Source organism: Struthio camelus, chromosome 9 (genome assembly GCF_040807025.1).
Source record: "Struthio camelus isolate bStrCam1 chromosome 9, bStrCam1.hap1, whole genome shotgun sequence".
Lineage (NCBI taxonomy): Eukaryota > Metazoa > Chordata > Aves > Struthioniformes > Struthionidae > Struthio > Struthio camelus.
The window spans coordinates 13,464,913-13,477,990 of record NC_090950.1 but is presented as its reverse complement, the minus strand read 5'-3'; the positions used below and the strand labels follow the sequence as shown (position 1 = coordinate 13,477,990).

Here is a 13,078-nt window from a genome sequence, read left to right as displayed (position 1 = left end):
CTCAACACAGCTCATGCCCCAGCGCTTCTTTCTTGGTTGAGGCAGTCGGTGTGATGACTTGGCTCTGATTGTTTTGTGAATATTCAACCCGAACAGGAGGACAAAATCCTGTGGCTCTGGATGGTCCAGATTTTTAAATATATACAGGCCAAGCTCTGGCCAAATCCAGACATCATCTCAAGGTTGAAGTTGTCCCATGTCACATCATAGTAAGTGCTCATGCCAGAGCTTTCTCTCTGCACCCCACCCTTGACTCTGTCCATCCTCCCAAGTAGTATCTAGAGGAGCTTCTCCCTCCCATATTCTCCCAGATGAATCGAAAGCCTCATGACATTTATTACTTTCTCAAGATCCCTTTCCTGCTCAGTGCAATACCTTATTTCTACTTTGTGTCCCTTACTACCTGTTCAGCCACAGGTAGTGGGAGTACCCACTCAGAAGGAACAAGCTGGGGGGAGAACAGGAGAGGGTAGACTTGAGCACAGCCGGGGCAAGTGAGTGCAAAAAAACGAGGGGTCAAAAGCAAAAGAAAGGATAGGAAGAGAAAACGGCAGTGAGGTCCCTCCTCAAAGAGCTGGGAAAGAACAGACTTCTTCCTTGCTATCCACAGTCTCATGACCCTTTCTCTCCTTGCTGAATAGTGGCCATGTTTAAAGGAAAGGTGCTGAGTGCCTGGCTTCCACCAAATGCTTGGTGGAGAGGGTGCTCTCTCTGCTGGGGAGGAGGTGGATGCCAGCCCTCCCAGAAGGAGCAGAGCCTGAACACAGGTCTCGCATGAACTGGGCAAGCCTTCTAGCCACTGAGCTCTTGCACACAGCTCTGTTATGTGTGGTTGAGGGCAAGATTAGCAGTCTCAGAAGGTACAGACCCGATATCAAGTGGATGTAAATGCTTATTAGCACAGTAACGCTTATTATTGGCTCCCTTTACTTCAGTAGACCAGAGGTTTTCACATTGACACGTGAAAAATAAGCGCTTACTTGAGGAGCACTGAAGGAGCACTTAGTAGGAAGGGTCCTTGAGTCGCAGATACATACATCTGATTCCACCAGCCATTTGCAAAACCAGCATCAACTAAATTCAGGCTAAGTCTGCATTCATTTGTCTCTCCTACACAGATGTCAAAGACTTCTCCACTGGACGAGAGAGGAGCATTCACATCATTTGTACTATATTTCTAATAAAATTCACCTGGTTTCCTGGGTTTAGACATTCACATGCATTTCACTGTGTTAATGGCATATAAAATTAATTAAAGTCACTGTCAAAGATATAGTAGCTTGTACTCCAAACAGGTTTTGCAGTTTCTAACTGCACAGTAAATCAAAGCTTCTGCAATTCTTGACAGTCACATACTTACCAACCTACTCCCATCTACAACTGCTTACTCTCTTTTTTGTTATACTGAGTTTATAAGCCTTAGGGTAGGGACAGTCTTTGTTCTACACACATTTTCTATCAAGACAGGAACCTTATTTGTGAGTATGACTCTCAGAGACCACTGCAGACATTATTGTGGCAGACTCTACTGGCCAACATTAAGCAGGTTTTGGATCTAGTGACTATCATAAGCCTTATTAATGGTGACGGTTAAACAGAAGGAGCAATTAAGGCCCTTCAAGGGTGTAGTTTTATAGGCAAAAATAGAAGCTACTATCCAAAGCAATAAATGGTATACAGAAAATCCAGACCAAAAACCCATGGGGCTTCTGATTACAGAGCAAGAGGCTGAAGGACTGTTTCCCACACTGTGAACATACATTTTAAATGAAGAAAAAAGATCAAGTATCAAAGAGGGAACAACCATGAGCTCGTCCCTAGGAGTACAGAGATCTCAGAGGCAGGGCACTGGCTGAAGAAGACGACTTGGCATGTGCTTGTTGAGAGAAGATGAAAATGATCACCACCATTCCATGAACTGTTTCATGTTTTTACACTCTGCCTCTAAAATAAAGGGTGGACTTCCAAAACTTTGGAAAATGAGAGGAAATAAGAGAGACAGAATAAGCCACACCAGAGTGGTAGTCAGCAGAGTAGCTAGATTCTCCTTCTGAATGAGGATTAGGGACTTCTTCATCTCACCTGAGATCTTTAACCACCAGCCTAGGCAGATGTTTTTTCCCCTGTGTCCCAGGAAGTATGACAGAAGCTGGTCCTTTCATTGCAACCCCTTCTGCTCTATTAGAACAATAAAAGCAGAATCATTAGTGTTGATACTAGCTCCAGCTTGTTGTCCTTGGAGGAATGCATCCAGCAAGGATTTACAGTACCAAGTGATCACACTGGTTAGACTATGAAGCGGATATGACTTCTCTTACTAGCACATATTTTTTTCCTGTTACCATTCCCCAAGTATTGCAACAGGATGAAAGAATACTTCAGAGCTCTCCACCTACCTGCAATTATCGTATTTCTTTCATGTAACGAAGTTAAAAAAAAGACTGCTGTGATCAGATACGGAACAGCACGGTCTTGATTTATACATGCTCATTTTTCAGCAGCAGAATTCACTAACCGTGGCAGGCAGGAGCCTGGCCCTGCTAAGAGGCCTGACAACTGAAGGGTGTTTACTGACTGCGCTGGAACTTTTGTACGCTATTGCTGAGGAAAATTGCCACTTTGCACTGAGAGTAACAAAAGCGCAAAGATGCATAGTTTATGTTCACAGAGTAATTGAGAGCCCATGCGCTTTCTGATGCACGCTCGCCAACTAAAGCATGATGTCAATTCACTGTGGGAGTATTTTGTCTAGGTGCCTTCAAAAATAATTATAGCCGTAATAGTAACAATTTGCCCTTCTTGCACCCATTAATTACAGGGTGAACACAATGCATACAATGCATACAAGGACTACAGTAGGCTTTGTGTACACAACTGAGGCAGAGAAATTAAGAGCTGGGCTTGTGACTCTTAGTTCACCCAGTACAGGATTATTCATGCACTTAAGCATGAGACAAATACTTAACTGCATTGCTGAAGAGTACTCTGTACCTTTCAGGATTGAACTCTAAATTATTTCTATTAAGTTCTGTAAATTTCATTCAACGAGTTTATACTGTGCTTAAATTAGAGGGTATTACTCTAAGAATACATGTGGAGAGCAGCTGAAAAGATATCTAAGCTTTTTATTTGTTAGCATATTTCCTTCTTAGCATTCTTTTACTTAGAACCGGAAGAATTAAAATGTGTCTTCGGGATTTTTTGGCTCAAGTACAAAATTAAATAATAGTTGCCCCCAGGATAAGGTCTCACATCTGTTTTAATGCTAGATTTTTTCTTCATGGTAAAATGTGGGTGTTTTAGTTGCATTTTCATTAGTACCTAAACACCGAGGCTTGAACAAAACGCTAACTAAGCTGTTGTATGGCAGAATTAGGCATTGCCCAGGTGAGGGAGGACAGAGCAAGCCTTCTCCCTTCCTCCCTAACCACAGCTGATGTGGTGCGAGGCTGTGTAGGCTGTTCTGGGATTGCAGCCAGCAAGGTGTGACGTACAGCCACCCCTTTGTGGGTACGCGAGTACGGGCAAGGAAGAGCTTTCCAAATTGCCCACAACTTTTGCATATGGTTCTCGCAAATTATTTGACACAACATTTATGACTGCAGCCGGGAGGGAGGGAGGGAGGGAGGGAAGGAAGGAAGGAAGGAAAGCAAGAAAGAAAGCAAGAAGCAAGCAAGAAAGCAAGAAAGCAAAGAAAGAAAGAAAGCAAAGAAAGAAAGAAAGAAAGAAAGGCAGTAACGCTTTTCTCAAACGAAATCATTTGTTCCCCGGCGGGGCCGCCAGGCGGCGCCCTGGGCTCGCCCAGCGCCGCCGCAGCGCGCCCGTCACCGCCTGCTCGGGGCACAGGCGCCGCCGAGCTGCGCTCCGCCCGCGGCCCCGCTCGCCCCCTGCGCGGCCGCGCTGCCGGGGACAGCCGCACCCGCCTGCCCAAGGGGCCTGGCTTCGAGAGCCTGTTGCTAAAAAATATATGGCTTTTCCTAGTATTTAGTCCTCCTTCAAAAGGTAAAGTGCTTTTTCTTCCAGGATTTCTCCGGTGCAGACCCAAATGATAAAGGGGACGTTTTCTCATGTTCCCAATGAGGAGAGACCTTCAAAGACCTCTTCCAATTATACATTTAAAGTAGAACTCTATTTTCTGCTTCACTACATACTTTTAATACACACATAGTAGAAAACAATGCTAGAAAAATCCTGCTTTCGAGATTCTGCAAAATTTCTTGGATTTCCATTTCCTTAAAAGAGTTTCATTTGTGGGTTCAAACACGAAAAATAAGTGCCAGTCCGCACTTCCCACAGCCACCATAAACTCCTGCTCTCCCCTAGGCTCTGCCAATGAGCCCCACCAAGACGTATGGCATTTCAAAGACAACTTCAGATAGGTCCCAACCGTACCTGCTGAACTTCCCCGAAATACTTAGCACCTGCAGACTGAGTCTGAATAGGTATGAATGCATATTACCTAGCAAAGGAAATTTTAAGGACTGTTTTCTCTTTGGTGGAAAAAGTCCAAGAGTCTCTAACACACACAGAGCAGGAATGATTACAGGTAGCTTTGGGCACCAGCAGAGGGGGCTAAATTAGGAGCATAAACTTCAAATTATCCAAAATAACAGCCATGCAGCTCTATAGGGTGACTGCGGTTTTAGTGAAACTGCATCACCTCTGCAGGAACCTCTCCATACAATCACAGAATCACAGAATGGCCAAGGTTGGAAGGGACCTCTGGAGATCATCTAGTCCAAACCCCCTGCTCAAGCAGGGTCCTCTAGAGCATGTTGCCCAGGATCACGTCCAGGCAGGTTCTGAATATCTCCACTACCTCTCTGGGCAGTCTGTTCCAGTGCTCAGTCACTCTCACGGTAAAGAAGTTTTTCCTCAGGTTCAGATGGAACTGCCTGTGTTGCACTTTGTGCCTGTTGCCTCTTGTCCCATCACTGGGCACCACGGAGAAGAGTCTGGCCCCATCCTCTTCACACCCTCCCTTTAGATATTTGTATACACTGATGAGATCCCCCCTCAGTCTGCTCTTCTCCAGGCTGAACAGACCCAGCTCCTTCAGCCTTTCCTCATAGGAGAGACGCTCCAGTCCCCTCATCATCTTGGTAGCCCTCCGCTGGACTCACTCCAGAAGCTCCATGTGTCTCTTGTACTGGGGAGCCCAGAATTGGACACAGCACTCCAGGGGAGGCCTCGCCAGGGCTGAGTACAGGGGCAGGATCACCTCCCTCGACCTGCTGGCAACACCCTTCCTAATGCACCCCAGGATACCACTGGCCTTCTTGGCCACAAGGGCACATTGCTGGCTCATGGTCAACTTGTTGTCCACCAGCACTCCCAGGGCCTTCTCTGCAGAGCTGCCTTCCAGCAAGTCAGCCCTCAGCCTGTACTGGTGCATGGGGTTATTCCTGCCTAGGTGCAGGACCTTGCACTTGCCTTTGTTGAACTTCAGGAGGTTCCTCTCTGCCCAACTCTCCAGCCTGTCCAGGTCCCTCTGAAAGGCAGCACAGCCCTCTGGGGTATCAGCCGCTCCTCCCAGTTCTGTATCATCAGCAGACTTGCTGAGGGTGCACTCTGTCCCTTCACCCAGGTCATCGATGAATATGTTGCACAATAGTGGACCCAGGACTGACCCCTGGGGGACATGACTAGCTACAGGCCTCCAACTAGACTCTGCGCCGCTGATCACAACCCTCTGAGCTCTGCCATTCAGCCGGTTCTCAAACCACCTCACTGTCCACTCATCTAACCCACACTTCCTGAGCTTACCTATGAGGAGGTAACGGGAGACAGTGCCAAAAGCCTTGCAGAAGTCCAGGGAGGCAACATCCACTGCTCTGCCCTCATCTACCCAGCCAGTCATTCCATCAGAGAAGGCTATCAGATTGGTTAAGCATGATTTCCCCTTGGTGAATCCATGCTGACTACTCCTGACCACCTTCTTGTCCTCCACCTGCTTAGAGATGGCATCCAGGGTGAGCTGCTCCATCACCTTTCCAGGGACTGAAGTGAGGCTGACTGGCCTGTAATTCCCTAGACCCTTCTTCTTGCCCTTTTGGAAGGCTGGAGTCTCACTGCCTTTCTTCCAGTCCTCAGGCACCTCTGCTGTTCTCCAGGACCTTTCAAAGATGATGGAGAGCGGCCTAGCAATAACACCCACCAGCTCCTTCAGCACTCCCGGGTGCATCCCGTCAGGGCCCATGGACTTGTGGGTGTCGAGTTTGCACAAATGATCTCTAACCCGACACTCCTCGACCAAGGGAGAGTCTTCCTTTCTCCAGACTCCTTCTCTTGTCTCCAGGGTCTGGAATTCCTGAGGGCTGGCCTCAGCAGTAAAGACTGAAGCAAAGAAGGCACTCAGGATCTCTGTATCCTTCATCACCAGGACACCCACTCCATTCAGTGGCAGGTCCACATTTTCCCTGGTCTTCCTTTTGCTACTGATGTATTTGAAGAAGCCCCTCTTGTTGTCCTTGACATCCCTTGCCAGATTTAACTCCAAATGGGCCCTAGCCTTCCTCGTCACATCCCTGTATACTCTGACAACGTTAGTATATTCCTCCCAAGCGGCCTGTCCTTTTCCACATTCTGTACGCTTCCTTCTTCTGTTTTGAGTTTTCCCAGGAGTTCCTTGCTCATCCATGCAAGTCTCCTGGCCTCTTTGCTTGACTTCTTACTCAGAGGGATGCACCGATCTTGAGCTTGGAGGAAGTGATGCTTGAATATTAACCAGCTCTCCTGGATCCACCCTTCCTTCCAAGGCCCTAACCCATGGGATTCCTCCAAGTAGGTCTCTGAAGAGGCCAAAGTTTGCTCTCCTGACGTCCAGGGTTGCGATCCTACTTATTGCCCTGCTTCCTCCTCGCAGAATCCTGAACTCCACCATCTCATGGTCACTGCAGCCAAGGCTGCCCCCAACCTTCACATCTCCAACTAGACCTTCTTTGTTTGTTAGTACAAGATCCAGCAGCATACTTCTCCTCGTTGGCTTAAAATCCACAAGGAAACCTACGTTATAGCCCTAATTTAGACATCTCAGAGGTAGGTAAGACAAATCTAGGCTAAAGAGTACACTCAGCCTTTTTAAAGAGCCTATCTTATTCTTTAGCTCCCAAAATATGAATTTAAGAACCCAAATTATATTTAAATTTTGTGCCCATCAAAGATACACACCCCTATAAATTATTGATGGATTCATTTCGTTTGGTGCAACACAATAAGTAAGTGGTCAAGTTCATTCTGTGAATGGGGGCCTTTCCCCTCTGCTATGCTGTATTGAGATAATCATAAAATAAGTGACAATTATCTCAGTTGTGGAAGGTAATGGCTAATCTGTCCATCACCTGGGCCTATCTAATTACATGCCTTCTCCGCTGTACTCACTGATGTGGTGCTACAAGGGAAGAAAAATGAGGTCTCAACTTGCTGTAGGCTCAGGGAGATAACAATATAACAGATACTAGGTAAGTAATGAACTGAGCTGATTTTTTTTTGAAGGAAAAAAAGCCACAAAGCGTTGAGTATTGATTCTGATACATTTTCTAGCTTTCTCTTCATTCCTGTTATAAATGCAAGTTGAAGCTCCCTAATTCATAGCTGTCTGTGTATCTTTAGTCCCTTGTCTGAGTTATTCCTTCTAATTTCACTGTGGCTTTTGGATTCTGCTTTGATCATCACTGTAAAGTTTAAATCTTTTTTCCTTGCTTAAACTGGAGATAGATATCACTGCTGAATCCTCCCCACAAGAAGGTACCAGACCTTCTGAGGCATGCAAACCTTCTGGAGACAAAGCAAGCACCCCTTGAGGAGACCACAGTAAAGGAATGACACTGCTAGCTTCCCAGTGAAAAGCAAGTAACTAACTGCCAGCATGATGAGAGGCTGCACGTTTGCAGATAAGGTACACAGTTTTGTGGAAATATGTCTGAAAATAGGCTCTGCTTTGCAGAAAAGCTAAAATAATGCATCGCAACTATCAGGAGTTTCATTTTCAAAGGGTGTATTTTCCTTTAGATAGTGGATCTTCTTCATAAATATGCACTGATATACTGTTACAATCATACAGCTTAATACAAGTAATTTTCCAATAGTTGTCTACATCTTAATGAAAACAAACGTCATTTTGCAAAATTCATTTGCTCCAAAAATCTAGAGATAGTTACAGTGGCTTTTTTTTTTTTTTTTAATGGAGACCAGTAGATTTTTTCTTGTGCTAAAGACTGTTTAAGAGAAGGCTGGCAAACCTAGAGATGATATTTTATGTATAGTAAAAACATGGATGTGAAATGCTCTCCCATCCAGCAGAGGGACTTCTACGGTGCAGGTTGCTTAAACCATTTTAACCTTTTGTGCTGGAAAAGGACATGCTTAGCGCACATGTATGTTGTATAGAGGACAGACTTTTGAGTCCATCAGTGTTATGTAATCCTTCGTTATCCTGAGATGAAGATAAGGAGAACGACAGGAGGCAAGGGAACAGCAGCAGTGGTATCTGCAAGGGAACAGCAGCAGTGGTATCTGTGAATCCCAATCCTGTCGCTTTGCACACATGAACAATTCTGTAACCACTGGAGGTCCCTGGCCACGGATGCACGTTTGGCAGTGTGCGAGACACCCCACCGTGCCCACTGCAGGACTCCCAGGCACTCATACAGGCCCTAGCAATATGGGAGACCATCTCCTTTTGGGGAGTTCTGAGACTAGGTGTAATTTCTACTTTGTAAACCTTGCGTGGTGGTTAGCTGCTTCTACTGTTCTCTTTTTGCTTAGATGGCAACAGAAGACTGGTGCTTGTTTTCATTTCCTTTGAAAGGCCAAACTCAGATGGACTTCCTCTATTTCTCATTTTATCTACTCATTTCTAGATCTCTCAGATACAACTTTCTTTACTTTCTAGAACATTTTTCCATTCCCTGTAAGCTCTCTGCTGACTTTGCAGAATGTTTTCAAGTGATCCCGTTCCAGAATATCTACAACACTTCTCTGCTAGTTACACTCCCATCTTTAGGATACAAAAGCTATTTGCCAAGCTCTCCAGTTGACTTCCTTTGCTACTTCTTAAACTTTGTCCTTATACAATCAATAACTTCAGTTCCAAGATAACTTCTGTTTACCTTTCAATTTAAATTGTGTCAATTCGCACTTAATCCAAGGTTACTTCTTACAAGCAGGTCTTTCAAAATGCCCTCACAATTTACCAAAACTAAGTTTAGAACAGCGTGCTCTCTTTCTGGGTCAGTGTGCCTGTAATTCCTGGCCACCCATACACTACATAATTTATAAATGTTCTCCATCAGAGACCAGCCACATAATTCATCTCTGCCTGTAGAAAAAAATCATTTTTTTAAATTTAACAGTGATCACTATAATGCTTAGCACCTATACACTATGGAAATGTTAATACCCATGAATATTAACTAGTTAATCCTCACAATTCCTTCACCAATAAACAAATAAGAAAATAAGGCATACAGCAGTTAAATGTCAATAGTTATACAGTTAGCCAATATTTGATCAGGATTGAAACTTAGATTTCCTTAGTTCAGACTCATTTTTAATCACTAAGCTTACTCACCACTTGCACAAATCATTTTGTATTAAAAATGATGGGCCTTGGAGAGCTCAGCTGCAAATCTGAATTCTTCCCAAATAACTTAAATGTTTTTCAAAACATCTGCTTGGGATTTGTGAAGGTTTGAGAAAACTGATTAATACAGTAATCTGCCCTTTCCCTGAAGTACTCCTCTATCTTGCTTCCCTCTGTGAAAGTCAGTTGCATCCATCTCACACAGAAAGTGTCCTCTTAATCTTCTGTAAATCTAACTTTGGGGATTATGATGTGATTAAGGAAACCTGTATCAATACTCTATAGTAGGCACAGCATACAAACACAAATAGCCTCTATGCCACAATCCATTGGACTTGGAATGGGCTAACATCCCAGACACTTCCAAACACATTTTACCTGCCATAGACTGATTGCACATTAAGACAGATAGAATAGGTAGGTGCATAAAGAAAAGAAAAGAATTTAAGTAACGTCTGTATGAATGACTTCTGTCATTCAACTGGAATCAAGTCCACACCTTCAAAAAATGACACCATCATAATAAATGACAGCTTAACAGACTGACAATGATAAATTGACAACTTGAGGGGAAGACTTACTTGGGGGAAAAGCTTTTACCAGTTTTTGTTGTTTTTCATAAAGTCATGTCCATACCATACATTACTCAATTAACAAGAATACCCTCTACAGTCACTTGAAAACTCCCCTTACCGTCTTTGTTCCTTTCTTCTCTATTAAGTGAGGTGGATTTTTCCTTCACAGTTTCAATGAACCCCGGCTGCAGCTTCTAAGAGGCTCATTATCTCTTCTATCACACCAGCTACTGCTTTCAAGGCTTATTGTTTATTTCTTAATATAAACGGAGAGACTAAAACCCCCTCAAAACATCCAAGGTGCCTTTGCCACTAAGTAACAAGCAAAGCATCATGCCTGTTGCAAGGCTTATTTAATCAAAAAATCATATTTCACATGAAGATTGGGACATTCGGAAGTACAATTGCCCTAATTTCTTCCTGAGATGAAGGAACGCTTGACACGGTATTTAAATGGGCTGTCATTTTGAGTTACCATTATGGGTTGGATTTTCTTATGTACAATATGTTTTAGTAATGTGCAAGATTCTTTTAGGCGTTGTTTCCAGCAGGACTCAAAAGTAATGGAATAGCTTCCATTCGGCATGTTAAAGAATTTTAACCCACAGACTAGGCTATCCAAATATAACCTTCCTAACAAGTAGTTGGCTCTCTGGCCTGAGTAAATTGACATTACTCTTCCAGCCTCTGCTTTGGCCAAGAACTTCTTGAAGAAACTCACTGAGCTACAACAAAATTAAGTATGGGATTACTTGCAAAGCAGTTCTAAGGAGTTCCCTCCTCAAATCTCATTGAAATTCCATGGGATTATGAGGGACTGATTCCCTGAAAGCCAAACAAAAATCTACCTTCTAAGTAAGGGTGTGGGTGTGTGTATGGGTGTATGTATGGGTGTGTGTGTATATACATATATGTATGCACATATATATACATATATGTTTATGGCTCTGTGTATATGTATAGCCACACACATACACGCAGTGATGTGTAGGCCCATACACATACACACAAACAATACAAGACTGGAATGCTTTGAGTTTGATAGAAGGCATTCACATTACGCTTAGGGGAAACCTTTTCTCTCAACTGCTACTCTCAGCAGTTAGTTCTGTCAAACTAATAATACACATCTACGCAGCAAAGTGATACAATTTCAGTATTAGCATATAAAATAAAGGTAAGTATAGGTTTCCCGTGCCTTTATTTCTTTTGCATTTTCTCTCTGTTGGAGAAACTTGCCTAACTCAAACACTTACAGTTCTTTCTCAAGGGTCTGTGTGGCATTTTTGTTCTTGATGGAAAGAAAAAAAAAGTATCTTAGTTTAAGATAAAAGGAGATTTTACCTCTTTGATTTGTTTTTTGATTCCTAACAATATACAACGAACGTAACTACAGCAGACTATTTAATAGACCTGTAAGCACTACACGGCCTCAGCTTGAAGAGAGTCCAGCTGCCTTAACTAAACAAAGTAATTTGCTGTAAGAGCAATTTTCAGGACAGTGATAAATCACAGTGTAATACAATCATGCACCGAGCTCAAAACAAATGCAAGACTGGCACAAATATTATAGTACAACTAGGCAGGAGTCAAAGGTACGTACAAGTCATTGACAAACATTGGTGCAAGTGCTTTAGACAAGACATTTAAAATAAATCTACACTGAAACATAGATTAAATTTATCAAAGTTTGATAAATTTTAAAGACAGTAAAAAAGTACACAAAACATGAAAAAATAAAAAACCCAGCCAATTCATACAGTACAGCTTTGCTACATTTATATTACAGAATGAAGACAGAAAAGGATATAAGGAATTAAGTGCAAAGAAAATTCTCCTGGCTATGGCCAGGGGGATTTCATTGCCAATGAGAGATGCGCACACACAAATGCACGCACACGCACGGAAAATAAAGAAAAAACAACAACAAAAAAAACCATTTACTGTAACAAATGACAGACACGGAGGTGAGAAACATTTGGCATGTTGCAGTACATGAAGTCATTCACGACTGGCTAACGATGGTACCTGGCTCGGCTGAAGATCGCTGGCTTGCCTGAGGGGAGTAACGGATGGAGGAGGCACACCTGAAGTGGACGCAGACCGACCTAATCTGCAACTTGCTTTAGGCTCTGGGAAGGAAGAGAGAAGAAAAACACCAGTGAACTGGAGGCTGATTAGTGCTGCAGTAAGCTGAAACATGACAGGCCCTGGATCCCCCTGAAACCAAGAACCCAGGCTAGGTTTCTAGATAAAGTCTTGGGCTGAATGACAAAAGAAGCTGGTACCAGAAGAATGGGGATTAGGACAGAACCCATCCCACATCCCAGCCTCCTTCTTGTCTGCTGGTATCTCTGAGGTTGATTTACAGGGCATAAGAGAAGAGGCAGACAGGAGGCATGTCAAGGAAACTTGCTCTTCCCCAGTGCCCTCCTCTACTCCCCGCTAAATATGACAGTGAATAAGGGAGTTACAGAGGCTTGTAGTTTCATGTCTCCACCCCAGAGCTGAGGGAAAAGGAGATGGCACCCCAAAGGGCGATTGTGCTGAAAGAATGAAAAAGAGGGAAAATGAAGGAAACGTATACAAGTGGTAAGGATACTGTGGTGCCTGGGGATTTGGAAGGTCACAAAGATCACTAGGAAATCTATTAATGGCACTGAATTTTGAGATCAGACAGAAAATAGGGAGGAAAGGATAGAAATATGAACTTCAACCGTGGCAAGATAGTTCCCTAAAACAGAGGCAATTACAGAAGCGGAGATGGCTTTGAATTAAAAGAGAAAGTTCAATTCCAGAGAAGAACTGCAGAGAAATCACAGAGTTATTTCACTTCCCTTCTCTTGTTCACGGAGGCATGTTTCAGAAGGTCCCTGCTGATCCCTAGTGCAGGTTATGACTGTTATAACACCAACATAAC

At 43.6% G+C, this 13,078-nt stretch overlaps 1 protein-coding gene across 6 annotated transcripts in view; it reads right to left on the bottom strand.

Moving 5' to 3' along the window:
• NYAP2 (neuronal tyrosine-phosphorylated phosphoinositide-3-kinase adaptor 2) overlaps nucleotides 1-13,078 on the bottom strand; it is a 185,743-nt gene that overhangs the window by 21,570 nt on the left and 151,095 nt on the right. For all 6 annotated transcript variants that reach the window (XM_068954295.1, XM_068954291.1, XM_068954293.1 and 3 more), the window contains one exon: nucleotides 12,187-12,290. In XM_068954295.1, coding sequence (XP_068810396.1) covers nucleotides 12,187-12,290 — 104 coding nt within the window. The remainder of the gene's footprint in view (nucleotides 1-12,186; nucleotides 12,291-13,078) is intronic.